Genomic DNA, 24444 nt, shown 5'->3' on the forward strand with positions numbered 1-24444 from the left:
TCAGCCACTTATTTAACTCCCTAAGCTCCCTCTGTCTCTCAGATGTAGCGCGTGGCACTGGCAGTATTTCAGAGAACACCACCTTGGAGGTCCTTGCTTTAAGTTTATCTCCAAGTACCTGAAAATCATTTTTGAGGACCTTCCATCTCCCACTAACTTTGTCATTGGTGCCAATGTGTACCATGACAGCTGGGTCTTCCCCAGCCCCACCCAATAGTCAATTCTTTCCGCTACATGCCGAACCCGAGCACCCGGGAGGCAACAGACTGTACGGCATTCACGGTTTCTTCGACAGATTACCCTATCTGTGTGCCTAATAATTGAATCCCCTACCACCAGTACCTGTCTAGCCTTAGCTGCACTCCTATTCCCTTTCTCGTTACAGCAGTCTGCCCCTTGGTTGCTAAGGAGCACATCCTGCTGCAGCATTGCTACTCCTGAATCATCCTCCCCAATATTACGCAAACAAGCATACTTATTAGTGAGGGACAACTCGGGACTAGCCTCCCTGCCACTTTTTCCCCTACCCCTTCTAACTGTGACCCAACTAGCGGCTACCTCTGCTTCTTGCTCCGGCTTTACTCCACCCACCTCATCTTCACCGATTCCATCCAGTGTCTGGATCGTGAGATCCAAGCTCATCTCCATGTTGTGTATGCGTCTCAGTGTTGCGAGATGCTTATTTAGCTCTGCGACTTCCGCCTCTAACTGAGCAACACGCACACACCCAGGGCAACAGTAAACACCCTCAATCCGCTGATCAAGGCATGCATACATGTCACAGGATGTACACTGTACAGCATAGTCCAACATGATGACTATTGTGTGGGGAAATTGTATTTAAAGTAAACTGTGGCGGTAAAAGTTGAAACGAGAGAGGGAGTGAAGTTTGGGAGTGAGTGCAGCTGGGGTGGAAGAGGGGGAGGGGTGGAGGGGGAGTGAGTAAGGTTGGGGTGGAGGAGGGGGAGTGGAGGAGGGGGAGTGAGTAAGGTTGGGGTGGAGGAGGGGGAGTGGAGGAGGGGGAGTGAGTAAAGTTGGGGTGGAGGAGGGGGAGTGAGTAAAGTTGGGGTGGAGGAGGGGGAGTGAGTGAAGCTGGGGTGGAGTCCTCAAAACTTAAAGACTACACCACAACGTGTTAGCACATCCTAACCAATGCAAAGAACCGCAATATTGTTTAAATTTTTTTTTTTTTTTTTTTTTTTTTTTTTTACTTGCTTCCTCTCACCTTTCTCTTTGTACCTGCGTTGTAACGCCTATGCCACTTGTGTCGAAGCCACTTAGTGAGCAAGCCACAGACTGAGCAAGCTCAGTACTGAGTCCTGAAGCTGACTAAATACCTCCTGTTACAGCTAATCCCTCCCCCTAGCTAATTACCTGCCTGTTGCAAGCACACTAGAGGAAAAAAAAAGTACTTTTAAAAACTTTTCAAACTAACACTTGCGGCTAGATATCTGATGAACTGCAATGCACAAGCCTACCAGATATCAAAGCAGCAAAACACAAATTTACAAACAACAGCAATATAATATAATCAGAGCTCACAATTCCCAGCAGTGAAGTGAAACAGCCCACCACCAAGATTAAGGCTTTGGCCTACACTTCCTGTTTAATATATCACCTGTGTTACAGCTAATCCCTCCCCCTAGCTAATTACCTGCCTGTTGCAAGCACACTAGAGGAAAAAAAAAAGTACTTTTAAAAACTTTTCAAACTAACACTTGCGGCTAGATATCTGATGAACTGCAATGCACAAGCCTACCAGATATCAAAGCAGCAAAACACAAATTTACAAACAACAGCAATATAATATAATCAGAGCTCACAATTCCCAGCAGTGAAGTGAAACAGCCCACCACCAAGATTAAGGCTTTGGCCTACACTTCCTGTTTAATATATCACCTGTGTTACAGCTAATCCCTCCCCCTAGCTAATTACCTGCCTGTTGCAAGCACACTAGAGGGAAAAAAAAAGTACTTTTAAAAACTTTTCAAACTAACACTTGCGGCTAGATATCTGATGAACTGCAATGCACAAGCCTACCAGATATCAAAGCAGCAAAACACAAATTTACAAACAACAGCAATATAATATAATCAGAGCTCACAATTCCCAGCAGTGAAGTGAAACAGCCCACCACCAAGATTAAGGCTTTGGCCTACACTTCCTGTTTAATATATCACCTGTGTTACAGCTAATCCCTCCCCCTAGCTAATTACCTGCCTGTTGCAAGCACACTAGAGGAAAAAAAAAGTACTTTTAAAAACTTTTCAAACTAACACTTGCGGCTAGATATCTGATGAACTGCAATGCACAAGCCTACCAGATATCAAAGCAGCAAAACACAAATTTACAAACAACAGCAATATAATATAATCAGAGCTCACAATTCCCAGCAGTGAAGTGAAACAGCCCACCACCAAGATTAAGGCTTTGGCCTACACTTCCTGTTTAATATATCACCTGTGTTACAGCTAATCCCTCCCCCTAGCTAATTACCTGCCTGTTGCAAGCACACTAGAGGAAAAAAAAAAGTACTTTTAAAAACTTTTCAAACTAACACTTGCGGCTAGATATCTGATGAACTGCAATGCACAAGCCTACCAGATATCAAAGCAGCAAAACACAAATTTACAAACAACAGCAATATAATATAATCAGAGCTCACAATTCCCAGCAGTGAAGTGAAACAGCCCACCACCAAGATTAAGGCTTTGGCCTACACTTCCTGTTTAATATATCACCTGTGTTACAGCTAATCCCTCCCCCTAGCTAATTACCTGCCTGTTGCAAGCACACTAGAGGGAAAAAAAAAGTACTTTTAAAAACTTTTCAAACTAACACTTGCGGCTAGATATCTGATGAACTGCAATGCACAAGCCTACCAGATATCAAAGCAGCAAAACACAAATTTACAAACAACAGCAATATAATATAATCAGAGCTCACAATTCCCAGCAGTGAAGTGAAACAGCCCACCACCAAGATTAAGGCTTTGGCCTACACTTCCTGTTTAATATATCACCTGTGTTACAGCTAATCCCTCCCCCTAGCTAATTACCTGCCTGTTGCAAGCACACTAGAGGAAAAAAAAAGTACTTTTAAAAACTTTTCAAACTAACACTTGCGGCTAGATATCTGATGAACTGCAATGCACAAGCCTACCAGATATCAAAGCAGCAAAACACAAATTTACAAACAACAGCAATATAATATAATCAGAGCTCACAATTCCCAGCAGTGAAGTGAAACAGCCCACCACCAAGTGTTGCAGTGTTTACTTGCTGGTATCCTTGGAGCACAGAAAGGGTTAACCTACTGCGTTTACATATTATCTCAGAACAAAGGCACGCCACTGCACAATTGAGACAGGGTTAACAGGTCTAATTTACATTTGCTGATTACCTGCAGATAAAGCGGAATTAGACAGACTAATTTCTCTAAACACACTGAGGCCTAGTGCACACCAGAGCGTTTTGGCTGCGGTTTGCGATCCGCTTGCGGGTGCGGATCCGCTAAGGTAATGTATTTCAATGGGCTGGTGCACACCAGAGCGGGAGGTGTTTTGCAGAAACGCATACTCCCGGGCTGCTGCAGATTTTGGATTGCGGATGCATTTCTGCCTCAATTTTAAGTATAGGAAAAACGCAAACCGCTCTGAAAAAGGCACTTCACAGCAGTTTGCCAGGCGTTTTTTGTTACAGTAGCTGTTCAGTAACAACTTTACTGTAACAATATATGAAATCTACTACACCAAAAACGCTTCCCAAAACCGCAAAATGCTAGCTGAAACGATACAGAAAAAGAAGAAAAAGCGTTTCAAAATCTGCTAGCATTTCGCGGATCTGCTAGCGGGTTTTGGTGTGCACCAGGCCTAAGTGAATTATATATGTTTTCCAGGTCTTCTGTGTGAGAGTTTAGGTCTAGGCTCTGGGGAGTGGGGATGGGAGGACGTGAGGGAGAATTAGGGCCCTTTTCCACTAGCGGCGTTTGCGATGCTGAATCTCAAAATCACAAACCGCTAGTGATTTTTTAAATTGCTACAGTTTGCTAAATAACATAGGAATCGCGGTAGGTCATTTCCACTACCGCGATTCGTTTTTGGCTCAAACGCGATCGCGCTGCGGAGCGATATTTGCCGCGATTTTGCTATGCACACTACAGCATAGCAAAATCGTGAACGCAATCGCCGGAACTTTCCTGCATTTTGCGATTCAGTGATCGCTAGCGTTCAGCGTGAACGCTAGAGATTGCTAGTGGAAAAGGGCCCTTAGTGTTTTTTCAGAAGGAGAATATATTCGGGAGTGAAGTTTGCACCGCAGCAAACTGCAGAGTAATGTCAGTAGTGCTTGTGCCTTTGACAGACGACAACTGTCTCCAGCTTCTATGAACCAGAAGACTTCATGGATTTCATCAACAGCATATTCAGCAGAATATAATGAAGTGATCATGACACAGAGCCTGGGGACATTGACCCTGAATTTACAACTACACAGGATGAGGCACTGGAACGTAACAACTAAAAATAAAAAAGCCTTATATCATGACAACACCTATTTATAAATAGGTTGTGAATCGAATCCCGATCGGACATGTTTGATTTAATCGGATCGTAAATAGAATCGTAATCGAATCGTATAAAGAATCGTATCGTGTAGATTGGACTTTAAGGATACCAGAGCCGAATAAAGGGGGGGGGGGGGGGCAGGCATGTTCGGGGAGCTGTCCTGATGCACCCTGCTGTCTCTGTTCTCCTCTGTCCCCTCCTTTCATACCTAAATGTCACCCGGCAGCCTCTTCTGGGTTGCTGGAGTCGGGCATTTTTGCGCAGACGCTGGCCCGGCTGCGCGTGTCCTACAGTTTGTGTCCGTGAGCGTTTTGTGCATGCGTACAATGTAGTCGTGAGGTCATGCTCAGTGCACTCCCGGCCGCAGGATGTAGGGTGTGCGCAGCCTATCTAGCTTCTGCGCACTAATTCCTGACCCAGCAGCCTCTGGGGCATTTAGGTACGTAAGGAGGGGGACAGAGAAGAATGGGGGGGGGGGGGAGGCGTGGTGGGAATTACAACAGCTCACCATACATGCCTGCTCCCCTGCTTTTCCTACTTCATTCTGCTCTGGTACTGACACTAGATCTGCTGCGGTGCACTTGCACAGAAATTGGATCGCACTGCACTGAGGTTGATAAGTAGCATCAAACAAACATAATCCAGAGGCTTCCCCCACTCCCCCTCCACTTCCCTCGTTCCACAACTGAGACCCCAAAGATTGCGTCTGCGCTGTTGTACATGAACCAGCTCAGCCGCACTGTTCAGGTGCAGGACAGATGGTGTCTGCTCAGCAGCACAAAGTGCCACTTAAGCACAAAAAGTCAAGCCCGTTCAGTATCGCGCTACCGTGCAGGTACTTTTTCACTACATGTACACTTTAAAGGATACCCCAACTGAAATGTGACATAATGAGATAGACATGTGTATGTACAGTGCCTAGCACACAGATAACTATGTTGTGTTCCTTTTTTTCTTTCTCTGCCTGAAAGAGTTAAATATCAGGTATGTAAGTGGCTGACTCAGTCCTAACTCAGACAGGAAGTGACTACAGTGTGACCCTCACTGATAAGAAATTCCCCTTTTTTACCTCTTTCTTGCTCTCAGAAGCCATTTTCTGCTAGGAAAGTGTTTTATAGTTGGAATTTCTTATCAGTGAGGGTCACACTGTAGTCACTTCCTGTCTGAGTCAGGACTGAGTCAGCCACTTGCATACCTTATATTTAACTCTTTCAGACATAAAAATAAAAAAAGGAACACAGCATAGTTATCTGTGTGCTAGGCACTGTACATACACATGTCTATCTCATTATGTCACATTTCAGTTGGGGTATCCATTGCTTTTTAAGATTAAATATTTTCTTTACACTTTAAATACCAACTTTTAAGATTAGATATTTAGAGCCATTCAATTATTAACATGTAATTCTGTTATACACATACTCTATACCGCTGTGCACAGGTATGAAAGAGCTGCTCTCACACCTGCTGATCTGCCTAGTTTCCTGCACACTATTCCACAGCACATTATATGCATATGTATAAATATTGATACATCTATTTTGAATATAACCCTTGACTGTTACACTTTAGATAATATAATTTACCTTTGCACAATCAAGCAGAAAAGCATAATTATTATGAGCACTGGTCCTCAGCCATACATGATTGCTGGGAGTGCTCTAATGCAGTCACAAAAGAATAGGCATAATAGGCAATTCCTCAGAAGGTTTAGTACAATTTTGACACAATACTGTGAATTATGGAATAATATTTTGTCTAGGAAACCCCACATACAATTCATCCCAGATAATAGCCCCAATCGCATAAAATAAGCAAAATGCAGATGGGATTTTCAGAGCAGGGTGTGCCAACCCGCCCACTGAGCAAACAGCTTAAAGGGGAACTGAAGAGAGAGGTATATGGAGGCTATCATGTTTATTTCCTTTTAGACAATACCAGTTGCCTGGCAGCCCTGCTGATCCTCTGCCTCTAATACTATTAGCCATAGCCCCTGAACAAGCATGCAGCAGATCAGGTGTTTCAGTGGTTCAGACTTATAAGTCTGATCTGACAAGACTAGCTGCATGCTTGTTTCTGGTGTTATTCAGATACTGCTGCAGAGAAATAGACCAGCAGAGCTGCCAGGCAACTGGTATTGATTAAAAGGAAATAAACATGACAGCCTCCATATACCTCTCTCTTCAGTTCCCCTTTAAGAAACCTCACTATTATATTGGTAATAGAAAAAGGACTGCATTACATTCTATGAGAGCAATTGCCCTGAAAAGACAACAGACAAGAGGCAAGGCCAGAGTAATACCTATGACATCACAGGGTCAATGACCGTACAATTTGACAAGGACAAATGAAGTAAGCGTCAAAGCAAGTCAAAGCAAAAAATAAATACAACACCTCAAAATGAAAGATAAAAAAAAATAAACAAAAATAAATCGGTCAGCTGACTCTGTGATAGGGATGGATGCAGACTGCTGTAGCTCAGACAATCACATTGATCAACTGAGCAGAACCTGTCGGTCAAGGCCAAACAAGCAATATCTCCCTCTGTGCATAGAACTCTCTGTAAAGAACATTCCGTACAGATCACCTGGCAGAAGTAATGAGGTCACTTTCAGTGATAAATTTCAGAATGTAAATCAGGTAGAGGAAAGATTTTACAATGGGCAATCCATGACTTAATCTATAAATGAAAACAGTAAACAAATAAAAAGTATGTACTCTATTAACCTCCTTCAACATCTTCAAGAAGGCCTTCAAAACTCACCTTTTTCACTCTGGCCTGGCCTAACTGACCACTAGTTCTCTAAGCCCGCAGCTGAACTCTGGTCCCTACCTTTCGTGTCCCCACCTCTCCCTCTGCGGACCTTATTCAGACATGCGATTTTTCATGCATCACTGAAACCTGGATTGATGCCAATGCGGGCCCCACATTGGAAGCAACCATCCCATACAATTACTCAGTCCTTAGTGAGGGAAGACGAGACCGCAGAGGAGGGGGTGTAGCAATTTGTGGCAAAATAACTCTGCAGCTCAGGGCCCTGAATGTTGGCTCAACAAAGTCCTTTGAATGTATAGGTGCCCAGATCTCAGCTGGTAAAGGCTTCAAAATTTTAGTGGTTTATCGTCCCCCCGGAGATGCTGACCCTTTCCTACAGGAATTCCCAGAACTTCTGGCCATGCTGGCTCTGTCTTATCCGAGATGGATCATCCTTGGTGACTTCAACATCCGGGCTGATAACACTCAATCACAAGATGCAAATGAACTAATAAATCTCATGGGTGGACTAGGCTTCACACAAGTTGTAAAATCAGCTACCCACAGAGGAGGGCATACGCTAGACTTACTGTTCCACCTCGGAATGGACATTAGTAACATAACTGTAACCCCAGTGGTGTGGTCAGACCATCACATAATACAGTTTACTATTGAACATCACCCTATCAAGCAGCTCCCTAAAGAAACAATCAAAACCCGTCCCCTGAGTAAATTAACACCGGAGAGGATAACTGCCAACCTGGATTTTACAAATCTGCTCCACAGTCAAATGGACCCAAACTCTCTAGTAACCCAGTACAACAACACGATATATGAAACACTTGACAGTATTGCCCCATGGCGCACCAAATCAGCAACCAAAAAGCAGAAAGCTAATTGGTTTGACAAAACCATCATGGATCTAAAAAAGAAAGGGCGCAGACTAGAAAGACGGTGGCGTAAATCAGGGACTGGGGAGCACAAATCTAGCCTAGTTCAACACCTCAGACAATACCAACAAGCAATAACCAAGAAAAAAAATCAGACTTTATCTCGCACAAAATATCTACAGCCAACAACAGAGCTGCTCAACTCTTCCACACAGTGGAATCACTCTGCAATCCTTCCTGCCTAAAAGCCCCAACCACATACTCCAGGGAAAGGTGTGAAGAATTCTCAGCCTTCTTCACAAACAAGGTGTCTAGCATCCGTGCCAGCATTACACCAACAACATCAATTGACCACTGGACGTTGCATATGCCTACTACCGTACCACCATGGCAAGTCTTTGACACTCTGAGTGTAAAAGATTTTGGAATTCTCATTCAAAGTCTCCGCCCCACTACCTGCGACCTGGATCCTGGCCCAACTGGATCCTTAATGCAGTGCCCAGCGCTGTTCAGGCCAGCACTTCACAAAATCACTCAGTGCTCCTTGCAAAGTGGACTTTTCCCAGAAGAACTAAAGAAAGCAATCATAAAACCCCTCCTGAAGAAACCATCACTAGATCCTGATTCTGTAACCAACTACAGACCTGTGGCGAACTTACCATTCCTATCAAAAGTTATCGAGAAAGCAGTCGCCAACCAGCTAGAAGCCAGGCTTACAGATAACAACATCTTTGATACTTTTCAGTCAGGATTCAGGAAAAGGCACAGCACTGAAACAGCATTAGTCCGAGTAATGAATGATCTACTTACTGCAAGGGACAAGGGTGATTGCTCAATTCTGATTCTTCTTGACTTGTCAGCAGCATTTGATACTGTGGACCATGAAATACTAATCCAGCGACTGAAGAATTACTGTGGCCTAAGGGGTACTGTTCTTAGCTGGTTTCAGACCTTCCTATCTGGCAGGACACAGCAAGTATGTCTGGGCACACACTACTCTAATCCAGTGCCACTTGCCTATGGAGTTCCACAGGGTTCTGTACTATCACCATTACTCTTTGCAGTCTACATGCTCCCACTGGGCAAAATAATCCAGAACTATGGTTTAGGATACCATTGTTATGCAGATAACACACAACTGTATCTGTCCTTCAAGCCTGGCACCCAAGACCCATCAGCATCCATAAATGCGTGTCTAGTGGATTTACAAAATTGGATGAACACCAGCTGGCTGAGGCTGAACTCTGACAAAACAGAGGTGTTGGTGGTAGGTGGTCCACACATGATGGATAAAGTTCAAAACGCTCACCACCTCAAACTAGCAATTGGGGGAGATACTGTGCAGTATAAAGACTCTGTGCGAAACCTTGGGGTGATCCTGGATGGAAATCTAAAACTCAGACAGCAGGTATCAGCTGTCGTCAAGTCTTCCTTCTTCCATCTAAGAAATATAGCGAAAATAAAACACCTTATCCCAGCTGAAGACCTACCTGCCCTGGTTCACGCATTTGTATCCTCCCGCCTAGACTACTGCAACGCCCTGTTAATCGGATCTACAGATAAGGTTCTGCGCCCCTTACAGCTAGTACAGAATGCTGCAGCCAGACTCCTAGCCAATGCCCCCCGCAGCTCACACATCACCCCAGTACTGCAAACTCTTCACTGGTTGCCAGTAAAATGGAGAATCAATTTTAAGATCTGCCTGCTGACATTCAAGGCTCTACACCACATGGGACCCAAATACATAGCGGATCTATTGGAACTTTATGCCCCTCTACGCACCCTCCGCTCTGCCAACAAGATGAAGCTGGTTATTCCCAGGATACACCTAACATTTGGTGCTCGGGCCTTTTCCTATGCAGCCCCTACTCTATGGAACTCACTTCCACAATCAGTACGAGAGGCTCCTTCTCTGGACAGCTTTAAAAAAAGGCTAAAAACTCACCTCTTTTCCCTAGCCTTTGAGACTGCATAATGCAGGGTCACAGCGCTTTGAGTCCCCAGGGAGAAAAGCGCTATATAAATATTATTGTTATTGTAAGCCTTTGGGCAGGGTCCTCCTCATTTCTCCTACTTGTTCATGCATCTCCATCACCGTACACCAATCCTATGGATCTGAGTGAACTCTTGAATGAATTAGACTTGCCTAATCTCCATGGTCCATCCAGTTACTGACTAAGCATTACCTTGTACTCATACTGTGCTGTGTGATCTGGTTTGCATGTATTCCTGTATTGACTTATTGCTGTATGTCACCCCTAAATATTGTCAGTAACCTAAACTAATGTCCAGCACTGCGTAATATCAATATGTTGGCGCTTCATAAACAGTACAATAAATAAATACGTTTCTTCCAGAGTAAAATGAGCAATACATTCTCCCATGTTGCTGTCACTTACAGTAGTTAATAGAAATGTGACAGAACGGACAGGAATTCTGAGTGCATCATTTATTCTTTACAAAAGCTCTCCCTGGAAAGAATCTATACCAAGCTGCTACCACCACCACACCCCGATCGGTTTACACACTATTCTGGCAGTTAGACTGAGCAACTGCTGTTCACCAAGTAGTTTTGTAAATAAAGAAAGACATCAGAATTCCCCATGAGGAGATGAGCTAGTCCAAAAACCTGTCAGTTCGGTAAAATTTCTACTACCTACTGTAAGTGACAGCAACATAGGAGAAAAGTAACTTATAGCACATTGTACTATGGGGGAAAAATTTACTTTTTATTTACTGGTATGCATTTTCATTTATTTTAAATCTTTACATTTTTTCGCAATTGTGGTCCTTTAAAGGGGAACTGAAGTAAGAGGTATACGGAGGCTGCCATATTTATTTCCTGTTAATCAATACCAGTTGCCTGGCAGCCCTGCTGATCCTCTGCCTCTAATACTATTAGCCATAGCCCCTGAACAAGCATGCAGCAGATCAGGTGTTTCAGACTTTAAAGTCAGATCTGACAAGACTAGCTGCATGCTTGTTTCTGGTGTTATTCAGATACTACTGCAGAGAAATAGATCAGCAGGGCTGCAAGGCAACTGGTATTAAAAAGGAAATATGGCAGCCTCCGTATACCTCTTACTTCAGTTCCCCTTTAAGTCAAGGCAAATAAGGAAAGAACTCTAGCTATCTTTTTCTGCATGTACTTGGGCTTTGAGATATACATTAAAGGAATACTTAAGTCATGTAAAAAAATGACTTTTACTTACCTGGGGCTCCCCTCAGCCCCCTGCAGCTGAACGGTGCCCTCGCCGTGTCCCTCCGATGCGCCTGGTCTCGCCGGCGGCCACTTCCGGTTCAGCCGTCACCGGCCGACAGGCTGTGAACGCGGCTGATTATCCGCATCCCCGGATGCAATAGCGTCCTCTACAATGCTATTGCGTCCGGGGACGCGGATAATCAGCCGCGTTCACAGCCTGTCGGCCAGTGACGGCCAAACCGGAAGTGGCCGCCGGCGAGACCAGGCGCATCGGAGGGACACGGCGAGGGCACCGTTCAGCTGCAGGGGGCTGAGGGGAGCCCCAGGTGAGTAAAAGTCTTTTTTTTTTTACGTGACTTAAGTATTCCTTTAACAGTGAACACTGTAAAGAAGCTACCATGTTTATTTTAAAAATGCCTTGCTACCACGCTGATCTAACACCATAAGAGTCTGACACAAACAAAACAAGAATGCATGCAGTGGAGTCTTAAAAAGGAACCTGAGGTGTGAGTCCTATGGAAGCTGCCATATTTATTTCCTTAAACAATACCAGTTGCCTGGCAGTCCTGCTGATCTTTCTGGTCAGTAGGGGCTAAATCACACACCTGAAACAAGCATGCAGCTAATCTTGTCAGATTTGTCATAGACATCGTATCTGCATTCTTGTTCAGGGTCTATAGTTCAAAGTATTAGATGCAGCGGATCAGCAGCACAGCCATGCAATGTGCATTATTTAAAAGGAAACAAACATGTCAGCCTCCATATCCCTATCACCTGGGGTTACATTTAACCTAATACATCCAACCGCTCTCTCTACATGAGTGCAATCATAAAAGGAAATGCTCATTTTGTCAAAGCATAACTGGAGCCTGTGTACATCAGGTGGCCAACACTGTAGAATTCGGCGAATACGAAGGACCAGGGAGACAACCAAACAGGAAACAGGAATGCCCCTCATCTCAGACCAGCGTTTAGGTAAATTCTGGTTCCTGGATAAATTCTGTGAGGCTTTCCAATGTTTCCCCTGCAGAGGCTATAAAGCCGCCTTTGGTAATACCGTCATTACAAATACGATTTAAATTCTAATCTGCTTTGAAGCTCAGGGTTTCGCCTTCCTTGAAGTATAAGCTTTCTAATCCACTGGCGAGAAGCAGCAGCAAACAGCCATAGGTGGCACCTCAGCACCTTGTCAGAGGCAGCCATGAAGCCAGCCTGCTTCATAAACATCACTTGAGATTCCTAGAAATTCATTAGCTGGAAAACCACAAGCTCCGCCCACAAGAAAACACAGCTTCCTGGAGTGCAGTTCAATCCAGATAGATTGTTTTTTCTTTTTTGCTTACTTTGAATGTCAGGTTTATAGTGCACTATTAGGCGGTGGAAATGCAGCAGATTCCATCCAAAATTGATTGATTCGGGTGATTGCTCAGGACAGAAAATGTTGCTCTATCAGCAGCGGGTCAGGAACGTGTCACTAGTGGCATTTGATTTAGCGACTACTGACAAAGGGCTTCATTCACTAAGACAAATAGCATGCCTTATCCGAGTTAACACCCCTTATCAGAGATAACACGCCTTATCAAAGTTAACACGCTTTATCAGAGTAGCATAGCGAGTGCTACAAACTCATGCCTGCTAATTTAAATGACGAGAGCTCCACTTGTCCTGCCCTGAGCCCCTGCGGGTTCGTAGCGCTTGCTATGCTACTCAGATAAGGCATGTTAACTTTGATAAGGCGTGTTATCTCTGATAAGGTGTGTTAACTCAGATAAGGCATGCCATTTGTCTTTGTGAAGCAAGCCCAAAGAGTGTTGGCAGTACTCTCACATGTCCCAATGGCACCTCTTCCTCCCGTGTCTGGTGGTTTACCTTATGGTATGGGGCTGCTCCTCCCTGTGTCTACTTTTCGCCTCCTGTCATGTGACACAAGCTGAAGTTTAAACACTAAAGGTTCGGCAGCAGCATACACGCCAGACCTCTAGCGTTTGAATGTCAACTTGTGTCACATGACAGGGAGAGACGAGGACACAGGGGGAGGAGCCCTGCGCATGGAGACAAGTCACTGGACCCCGGAAGACGCACCCCGGCGGGACAGGTGAGATCTCGACCTCCCATGTCCAGTGGTTTACTTCATGGTGCGGGGCTCCTACTCCCTGTCTTCTTCCCTCACTGTCATGTGACACATGCTGAAGTTTAAACAATACAAGTCCTGCACCATACACGCTAGACCTCTAGCGTTTGAACTGCACCTTGTGTCACATGACAGGGAGAGCAGAGGACACAGGGGGATACAGTGTGCATACAGACAAGTCACCGGAAGAATTACATCAGCGGGACAGGTGAGAGCTCTGCTGCCAGGGGAAAACTTGGGAAGCCAGACAGGCAGTTTCACAGATTTTCAATCGATTTCAGCTTGAAAGACAAAAATTACTTACGGTAATGTCTTTTCCAGAAGACGAAAGGACAGCAACCCTGAGACTTGTCTCCCTCCAGCATTCAATGGACAGGAAGCTAGATAAAACATTTGCATATTAGATTAGATAGGGATTAGATAGGTATATACACATGGTTTCCCCTTACCCCATCAGTTGTAAAAAAAGACTCCACACAGAATGATGCTTCAAAATAAATTTTAATAGGAAATATCCGGGTGGGTAGTAAGGGTGCTGTCCTTTCGTCTTCTGGAAAAGACATTACCGTAAGTAATTTTTGTCTTTCCCAGGACGTCTCAGGACAGCAACCCTGAGATGATAGACAAGAACAAACTAGGGGGGGACAACAGCTTGCAACACTTTTCTGCCAAAACATAAATCAGAATTTGACAATACATCTAATTTATAATGTTTGACAAACGTATTGTGACTCGACCAGGTGGCTGCTTTACAAATTTGCTCAATAGTAGCTCCTGCCCTCTCTGCCCAAGAAGTAGAGACTGCTCTGGTTGAATGTGCCTTGATTGCTGACACCAGCTGCCTTCCTTGATGAACGTAGGCTAAAGCAATGGCTTGTTTAATCCATCTGGCAATAGTTGGTCTCGAAGCTTGTTTGCCTTTGAATTTTCCTGCAAATAGCACCAGGAGAGCATTAGATTTTCTCCATGATTTGGAACGTTGAAGGTACTCGATCATACATCTTCTCACATCTAAACAATGCAACTTGCTCTCCTTTTGATTAGATGGGTTATTACAGAAAGATGGTAGAAAAATCTCCTGGGATCTGTGAAACTTGGAGGATACTTTCGGCAGAAAGGATACATCTAGACGCAGAGTAATTCTGTCCTCACCGATGATGCAATAAGGTTCATTTATTGAAAGAGCCTGGAGTTCCCCTATTCTTCTGGCAGTTGTTATTGCCAGCAAAAAAACAGTCTTTAGGGTTAACAATTTTTCAGATATTTCTGCAATTGGCTCAAAAGGTGGTTCACATAAGGCCTGTAGTACTGTATTTAGATCCCAGGAAGGGATTTTTGACTGAACGATTGGTCGAAGTCTTTTTGCTGCTTTAAAAAACCGGACTATATACTCCTCCTCAGCTAACCTTCTCTCCAGGAAGACACTTAAAGCCGATACCTGTACCTTTAAAGTGCTGATGCTAAGGTTTTTCTCAAATCCACACTGTAAGAATTCTAATACAGAATTTGAATGTGTCAAGTCCCTTTCGTTCTTCAAGCACCATGAATTATAGGTTTTCCATGCCTTCTGATATATTTGGCGCGTAACCTTCTTTCTGCTCTGAATGAGTGTTTCCGATAATTTATTAGAGAACCCTTTGCCCTTTAGTATTTTCCATTCAGGCTCCATGCCGAAAGCCGAAGCAGACTCAGGTTGGGATGAAGCGCTGGGCCCTGTGTCAGAAGATCCTGACGACCTGGAAGAATCAGAAAATCTGTAGCTAAACGTTTTAGCAGAGCAAACCAAGGTCTCTTTGGCCAGAAAGGAACAATCAGGATTACTTGTGCTTGATCTCGACATATCTTGTTCAACACTCTTGAGATAAGATGCAGAGGAGGGAAGGCATACATCTTGTGATGACTCCAGGTGATTGAAAATGCATCCACCTCCCATGGATCGTCCCGCAGGCACAGAGAACAAAATAGACGGCATTTTGCATTGGCTCGTCTCGCAAACAGATCTACTTGTGGGGCCCCCCAGAGATTTGCTATCCTCTGAAACTCTTGTTCGTTCAGACTCCATTCGTCCTGGGAGAGATCTTGTCTGCTTAGATAGTCTGCTAGATAATTCAGGGTCCCCTTGAGATGTAACGCTTTCAGGGAAAGTAGATTCCTTTCTGCCCAATGCAGAATCTTTGATGCTTGGGATCTTAGACCACTGCTCCTGGTGCCCCCCTGATGGTTGAGATAGGCCACTACTGTACTGTTGTCTGTACGAATAGTCACATGCGTTTGGAGAATTTGAGCCTGAAATGATTGGAGTGCTTCCCATACAGCTTGCAATTCTCTGCTGTTTGAAGACCGTCTGCGAAGATGAACAGACCACTGCCCTTGCGCCAGAAGAGTATTCAGATGTGCTCCCCAACCCCAGGAGCTTGCGTCTGTCGTTATAACAGCCTGGGTTGGAAAATCCCAAAGGTTTCCCCTGGAGAGATGCTCTGTCTTTAGCCACCATAGCAGAGAATGTTTGACACTCCATGGAATTTGGAACTTCTTGTCTAGGGAGGATAGATGTTTGTCCCATTTGGATAAGATCCAGGTCTGAAGTTCTCTCGAGTGAAGTTGACCCCACTGTACTGCTGGGAATGATGCAGTCAACAGACCCAGTAATGCCATAGCTTTTCTTATCGAAATTATCCTCCTGCTCTGAAAAGAAAGAACAGAATTCAGTAAAAAAGTCGACTTTCTGGGAGGCAAAACAAGTTTCTTATTAGCAGTACATATTTCAAAGCCAAGAAACTCCATATTTTGTTGCGGCTGCAGGGATGATTTTTCCCAGTTAATCACCCACCCAAGTGACTGCAAAAAATCCAGTGTAAACTTCATTTGAAGTTCCACCGATTGGACAGAGGGACCCCAAATTAACAAATCATCCAGGTAGGCCATAATCTGAATAGAGTTTAATCTCAGAACAGCTAGAACCTCTGCCATGACTTTTGTAAACAGCCATGGGGCTGATGATAAGCCAAAGGGGAGAGCGTTAAATTGAAAATGTCTTACCTCTCCCTGAAGAAGGACTGCGAACCTCAGGAATTGTTGCGACTCTAGATGAATCGGAAGATGCAAGTATGCGTCTTTGAGATCCAATGAGGTTAATAGACAGCCTTCCTGCAGTAGGTTTACCACTGAGCGAATGTTGTCCATTCGGAATTTCCTGTAAAGTACTGCCTTGTTCAGCCTTTTTAGATTCAGGATAAATCTGTAGCTGCCTTGGGGTTTCTTTATGAGAAACACAGGGGAATAAAATCCTAGACCTTCCTGGCATCTTGGTACTTGCCTGATGACTCTCTTTTCCAGGAGGGTGTTTACTTCTTTTAACAGTGCCTGTGACTGATCCGGAGTGTTTGGAGAGGGAGTCACAAAGAATTGCGTTGGTGGGCGCCTGATGAACTCTATTTTGTATCCCTGTGATATTATGTTTAACAGCCAAGTGCTCTGGAATGTTTCCTGCCATCTTTCGAGGAAGTGGGCTAGTCTGCCGCCCACCGGGATTCTGGCGTCATTGTTTTGATGGAGGATTCGTACTGGTGTAAGCCGGATTTCCTCTTGGTCGTTGCATCTTATTTGGTACCCACTTTCTCTTCTGGGTATTTTTATTCTCCGTTTCTTGTTTTCCTGATGAACGAAAGGAGCGATTGAAACGAAAATTCCTCCGTTTAATTGGAAAGTTCTTCTTACTATCAGCAGATCTTTCCAAAGTTTCTTCCAGCTTTGTTCCAAACAAAAGTCTGCCTTCACATGGGATACCGCATAGTTTAGATTTGGACGACGTATCTCCCTGCCAGGTTTTTACCCAAACTCCTCTTCTGGCAGAATTTACTAGAGCTGTGGTTCTAGCAGTTAGACGGACCGAGTCATCTGCCGCGTCCGCCAAATAATTTGTAGCATGCAAGATCTTGGGAAACATATTCAATATATCCCCTCTAGGCATCCCAGATGCTATTTGTGATTGTACTTCCATCAACCATACTTTCAAGGACCTAGCCACAGCTGTAGCTGCCACAGACGGCTTGAAGTTTAATGAAGCCGCTTCCCATGCTCTCCTTAGAATGTTATCCATTTTCTTGTCGATTGGATCTTTCAAGCAACCGAAGTCCTCAAATTGTAGATCCGCTCTCCTGGACACCTTAGACAAAGAGGGGTCCAGCTTAGGCGCGGTTCCCCAAAACTTCTGATCATCTGCACTATACGGGTATCTCTTGGCCAAAGATTTTGGCCAAAAGGCTCTCTTTTCTGGATTGTCCCATTCTCTCTTAATGATCTCTTTAAGACTATTGTGTACCGGTATAAACGACATCTGAGGGTCTGACAACGTTTCATACATCTGGTCTAGGGGTGTTAACGTCTTCTTTTCTGTAGTGATCCCCATTGCCTGGTGCATGGCTTCTAACAATTCTTTCATAAAGTCTGTAGAAAAGGCGAATTTATGACTCTTGCTACTCTTTTCTTCTGCCTTATCTGTCTCTGAAGGAATTTCATAAAAAGAAGAAATTTCCGATCCTGCATCAGATCCTTCTGAATCTTCTGAAAGCATAACGTCTAATTTTCTCTTTTTTGTAGGGGGACTATCAGCAGGGGCTGGATTTGACTGTTTAACCCCCATAGAACCAGAGGGGCCAGGCATTGACCCCTCTGCCCTAGGTGGCGAGGCGGCCGAGCTTTTCATGGTTTCCACCGCTGAGGAAATTTCGGCTCTAATCCATCCTTTCAAGTCTTTAAACATTGAAGGCGATTCCTCTCTGACAACCTTCTCTGTACAGGATTGACATAAGGGTTTAGAGGAAGATGATGACAAGTGACCCTTGCACACTGCACATTTCTTGGAGGGCTTGTGAGTTGCAGAGCCTTTAGGTTTGTCACTGTCATTTTTATCAGGTCTGCTGGGAAGTTCTGTCTTATCAGCTCTAGTTTCTGATTTCCCATCCACTTTACGAGTTTTAGGCTATAATAAAAACAGAAACATAAAAAAATATCAATCAGCCTGATAACCCTCTGATTAGTGCTAATATGAATCATAGAACCACAAATGATGCATACCAGAGAGGGTACGGAGCTTGACTCCACAGAGCCCTGGGAGGAAGATCCGCCGGCAGCCTCCATAGTCACAGACACTGAAAAAAGTGACTAAGTAAGTATAATAGCCCTGCTATTATTCCTGCCCTGCCCACAGAATAAAACACATTTATCACAGGCCCCAGAAGATCCTACCAGTCCCTGAAGATTTTTCTCTCCGATAAGTCACGCCAGCCTCCACCTCCGTCAGCCAGGAGGAATCTGCGCTGAACGCCGCTCTGGAGCGCACGCCGGGCCAGGAGACTACCTGCTTCCGGCTTCTGGTCACGTGTGGTGCCAAACACGTGATCCGCGGGCGGGACTTCCGGAATCCGACGACTTCCGTATCCTGGGGAAGGCTCTAGCGTGCAGCGTGATCCCGCGCGAGGACAACTAGCCTGCGCAGACTAGGGGGATCACACAAGCCGCGGCTCCTGCAACAAGCATGGGTGGCCAGCCAAATCCCCACCACTAGCATCCTGCTGGACAGGATAACAACTGATGGGGTAAGGGGAAACCATGTGTATATACCTATCTAATCCCTATCTAATCTAATATGCAAATGTTTTATCTAGCTTCCTGTCCATTGAATGCTGGAGGGAGACAAGTCTCAGGGTTGCTGTCCTGAGACGTCCTGGGAAAATATGTGTACAGTGTGTGGCCAGCTAATAGCTCCTTCTCTGACCGGATTCAATGAGAGGGATCTATCTGATGGCAATCTATAGGTATATGACCACCTTAAATTTACTGATCATTCTCCCTCTCAATTCAAAACAGAAAAGAAAAGGTTTTAATGTCTGCTTTAGCACATCTACTTTTCTTCGTGAGCAACTTGTTAGTAGTTACACATCATGCAAAATGTACAGAGCACAACCTCTTCAGGAGTTCCAATTCTCTCCCTTTAGATGAAATCTGTGTGTAATAAAGCTCCCGGTTCCACACAGTCCTTTCTGGTTTCCAACTCCACAGTTCACATGACTGATAAGAAAAGGGGTGGAACAAGCATGAAGAGACATGATATCCACATGTGCCTAGGGCAGCCTGAATACTAAACACAAGCCTGGCCTCTCACAGCAGCAAAGTGACTGATAACCTGCAGTAATAAAAAACAGGTGAGAGTTCTCGGGTATGTGGATTCCATTTACAGTGAAACTATATTTCCTTCCCATTCAGTCACAACACTTGTTATAAGTCCTGCTATCATCTGTGGCATAGAAAGGGTGAGCCATGCAGCTCACAAACCGTCTGTGCAACAAAGTCCCACCTGAACTCTTGCACAGGACAGAAGGAAAACAGAGAAATGCACCCTGTATGTATTTAGAGAGTTTAGCCTGCCTAATCCCCCCAATCTGTGTCTAAGCACAAGTTGTAATTTGATCCCTTCGCTGTGTCAGCTGACTGCCACTGCAGAGAGCTCATTTATAAACACAGGATGTTAACAATATATGTCTGCTTCCATGAGCAGGAATTAGACGAGCTGCAGATTTATATCAGCTGCAACAAAGCTAATATGTAAACACAGTAGGTTAACCCTTTCTGTGCTCCCAGGATACCAGCAAGTGAACACTGCAATTTTTTTAAGATTTCAGGAAGTTGTAACAAAGAAATGTTTTACTTTAAAGGTTATTATGCTGTTGCTTATCATTTAGAGCTGAGGTGAAGTTCTGAAATCAGGTCCGCTTTAAAGAGGCACTGTAGTAACACATCGTAGAATGCAGCAAATTATTCAAGATACACACTTTTATGGTCATTTTCCTGGATTTAGCACATCCGACAACTTGGATGGTCGAATCTGCTGGCCATAGAGGTCACTTTAAAGGATTGCTCACATGAACCTTGTATACAGGCTAGCATCATCACAACCTACCAAAATAATCTGATCGCTCCTGCCTGCGTGTGGCTGGCGGGGGGCACCTCAAAGCCCCCTCCACCGCAGGATTCCCCCTCTCCCTCTCCTCCCTCCCTCCCTTCCCCGGAGATCGGAGGCTGCACAGGATCTGTGCTGTGCAGCCTCTAACGGGCTCCTGCCTGTCATGTGACAGCGATCCCCGGCCGCTGATTGGCCGGGGATCGCTGATCTAGTACAACGCTGCTACTGTTAGCACTGTTAGCTAGGTGGGATATTAATTTTATATACTGATAACGTTTTACTTCTCCCTTTGTACATTTGTATTTTTGTATCTTTATAGTATTGCATTTTGTATTTTGTATTTCACATTTCTAGTATTGTATTTGTATTTTTAATACTGTACTTTGTGTACATAGGATCTATGTGATGGTGGTTTTCCATGTATACGCACCTTTTGCAGGTTTAGTCCTGCGTCTTTAAGCTCCCACATGTGTACACACCTAGGGGCGGAGCTGTGTGAGTATATATGGACCACCTAGATGTCAGTATGTTTAGGCTATGAGTAAGGACAAGATCCGAAACATGTCAGCCATTGTACTGCTTTTGTGAATTGGACTAAATAAAAACCCTTGGATTCTACCTGCGGGTGTGCGGATTCTATTCCTCCTGTATCAAGGCACGCTAACCTAGAACCAAAACTCTCTACACATGGTACGTACGGCCTAAGGGGATGCTTTTTATTGGCTGAGCAGGTCTACTTTTCATAATCGAGTTATAACACCTTCTGCGTTTCATAAAATAATAAATACATTTATGAGCAACACTGAGCAAGTATTTCCTGTTAATTAAATACAGAGTAATGTTAGGAAAGTATCTCCACAACTAGGGTGCATGCTAAAAACCTACACAAGTCAAATACATGAAATATTTGGACCCCTTCCAGGGGGTACAGCTAAAATGTTTAGAAACACTTGCAATGTGCATCATTTCTACTACCTGTCTGCTTATGGAGAGAACATATAAACATTGCTTGCAGAATTTACTATAACAATTGTCAAATTTACTGAGCCATAATTCAATAACCATGGTTAAGAAGTCACTAATTCAATAATTCTAGTATTATATAGTCGCATTCCTTTGAAGATGCTATTTATCTATTTTATCTAAGATTATCAAATTAATTTCCACCCAGTGGGCGAGAAATGTTATTCAGACCCCACACATTTGTTTTGTGATAAAATGCTTTCAATATTTTTACACTGTAATTAGTGTCATTCACATTTATATAGCACTGACATTTTCTAAGGCAATCAATAGTCTTGTTACTAATGCTGGGAATACACCATACGTTTTTACCCCCGATAGATGGGTTCGATAGACATTTCCAATATTCCTTCCAATCTTTTCTGGCTCGATTTCTCATAGAATTTAAAGGAAAAAGATTTTTTTAAAAACGAGCGGAAGATAAGAGAATCAAGCGCAGAATCGAGCAGAAAAAAAAAACAATCAGGTGGAAAATTGAGCAGAAAAATGTGTACCCAGCATTACAGAGACTCTGAAGCGACTTTAAAAATAGCTTTTTAGCTTATATTCTACATGGGCATGTTTGCCCCAGCTAAAACGCCGCTATCCCGTGGCTGAACGAGGGGTTTTTACCCCCCAAATCCCCCCCTGCAAAATCCACAACCAACTTGGTTGTAGATTTTGCTGCTCCTGGAGGCAGAGCTTTTGGCTGTAGCTCTGCCTCCATGCGCATCTATCAGCGGCGGATCTCCGCCTCTCCCCCGCCCCTCTCAGTGAAGGAAGACAGAGGGGTGGGGGAGAGGCGGCGATCAGCGCTGATAGATGCGCTGAGAGGCAGGGCTGCAGCCATTAGCCCTGCCTTAACAGGAAGCGATCCCCGGACACCACAGAGGGGATTTGTGTTTGCATTCAACATTACCATTGGTCCTTTGTGATGCCTTTCGTAATGTAGTACGCAGTGCCAATCTAAAAACATAAACAAGGTTGTATAATTTATGGCCATCTTAACTGTGTCTCAGACGGGTGCACACAATCTAATCCATACCATAGCAGTTGCTGGATAGTTTAAGGCTACTTGCACACCAAGCCGTTGCGTTAGGTGCTACGTTAAGGTCGCATAACGTGCACCTAACGCAAGGTCTGGTGCTCTTCGATGTGGACGTCAGAGTGAGCCGCGTTGTGCAGCTCACTCTGGCGTCCGTGATGCCGTGATGCGCACTCTTGGACGCATGCGGTATCACGTGGTCCCGCCAGCCAATCGCCGCACAGAGCGGCCGCACCAGGAAGTAAACACTGCACGTCACAACGTGCAGTGAATATTAATTAGCCATGTGCCTGGCCGCTCTCCGCTCCTCCCCAACATGACTGCGCATGTGCAAACAGTCTAACGCGGCTTAAGCCGCTGTAACGCCGTAGCATGCTGCACTTTCGGCAGAACGTGCAGTGTAACATGTAACGCAATGTGGGCTGTGTGAACAGCCCACTTGTGTTACATTGCTGTGCGTTGGGGAAGCGTTACAGGCTGCACTAACGTGCGCCTGTAACGTCTTAGTGTGTAAGCAGCCTAAAGGTTCAGGGCTCTGCCTCTGACATAGACCAGGGTTCAAATTTTGGCTCTTCCTATTCAGTAAGCCAGCACCAATTCAGTAAGGAGTTCTTGGGCACGACTCCCAAATACAGCTACTGCCTACGGAGTGTGCTCTAGTGGCTGCCCCACAAGCGGTTTGAGTCCGAAAGGAGAAAAGCACTTTACAAATATAGAAATTTTTATTATAGTTCTGTCTATTGTAGCCTAGGGCCAATTTAGGGAGAAGCCAATGAACTTATCTGTATGTTTTTGGTGGGAGGAAGCTGGAGTGCCTGGAGGAAACCCACAGACACAGGGAGAACATACAAACACTGTACAGATTAATGCCTGACTGGGATTCGAACTGTGGACCCAACGCTGCAAAGCAGCAAGTGCTACCCACTGCCTAATAGTTTCTTTAGTCATTTACAGGTGTTGTGTCATCAGAAAGGCATTTACAGACTCCATATCTCTTTCTGAGCAGCATACCTGCCTTTGTAAATAAAAGCAAAAACAAAGTATAAATATATTATGCAGACATATATAAACACACACATAACCTCCTTACTCCCTAGGGGCACAGGGAACCATGGTGACTACTTGCTGCACCAGCTATAGTGTGCCATGGTACCACCCTGTCAGCACTATCTGAGCACCAGGGAGAGTAACTTACCTCCTCAATGGCTGACACTGCGTTCCTGCACTGGGTCAGCCTGGTGGTAAAGTTGGAGGCAGTGGGAGACTTGTAATCCTCATTGGTCTCTGCTATAAATTCCGACACACTGATCTGGTCCGGCATGGTGATGAGGAGTGACAGGGGGGCAGCTGAGAGAAGAGGGGGGCGCACACACCTCTGTATCCTGAGTGCCAAACTACATGAACCAGCACAGAGCAGCCCGCCGAGGAAGCTCACACAAGTCTGCCAACAACAAAGCGCATAGAGGACAGCGTGCACCTTCCACACTGTGCAGCCGCAACAAAGCCACAAGCGCCGCAACTCCCTCCGCCACTCAGCGAGCAAGTCCAATGCCAGGAGGTCACAGAGGGGATCAAACGTGCCCAGACTCCATCCCCCGCTCCAGCGGCCGCCGCTCCATGAGTGCCAAATCCCCGGAGTGACTGAATGCACCTCCCCAGTGTCACCACTCCTCTCCCAGCCCAGAGTGGCCCCGCCCTTCTCCCAGTGTCACCACTCCTCTCCCAGCCCAGAGTGGCCCCGCCCTTCTCCCAGTGTCACCACGCCTCTCCCGGAGTAATCCCGCCCTTCTCCCAGTGTCACCACTCTTCTCCTAGCCCAGAGTAGCCCCGCCATTCTACAAGTGTCACCACGCCTCTCCCGGAATAATCCCGCCCTTCTCCCAGTGTCACCACT

General features: G+C 44.9%; 1 protein-coding gene across 4 annotated transcripts in view; it reads right to left on the reverse strand.

Annotated features, from left to right (window-relative positions):
- The window catches only part of ASAP2 (ArfGAP with SH3 domain, ankyrin repeat and PH domain 2), a 297947-nt gene extending 273725 nt beyond the window's left edge, over window positions 1-24222 (reverse strand). For all 4 annotated transcript variants that reach the window (XM_068280327.1, XM_068280325.1, XM_068280326.1 and 1 more), the window contains exon 1: window positions 23746-24222. In XM_068280327.1, the coding sequence (XP_068136428.1) occupies window positions 23746-23871 (126 nt within the window). In that variant the 5' untranslated portion in view covers window positions 23872-24222. The remainder of the gene's footprint in view (window positions 1-23745) is intronic.
- Window positions 24223-24444: the final 222 nt, after the last annotated feature.

The sequence above is a fragment of the Hyperolius riggenbachi genome, chromosome 4 (genome assembly GCF_040937935.1).
Source record: "Hyperolius riggenbachi isolate aHypRig1 chromosome 4, aHypRig1.pri, whole genome shotgun sequence".
Classification (NCBI taxonomy): Eukaryota; Metazoa; Chordata; class Amphibia; order Anura; family Hyperoliidae; genus Hyperolius; species Hyperolius riggenbachi.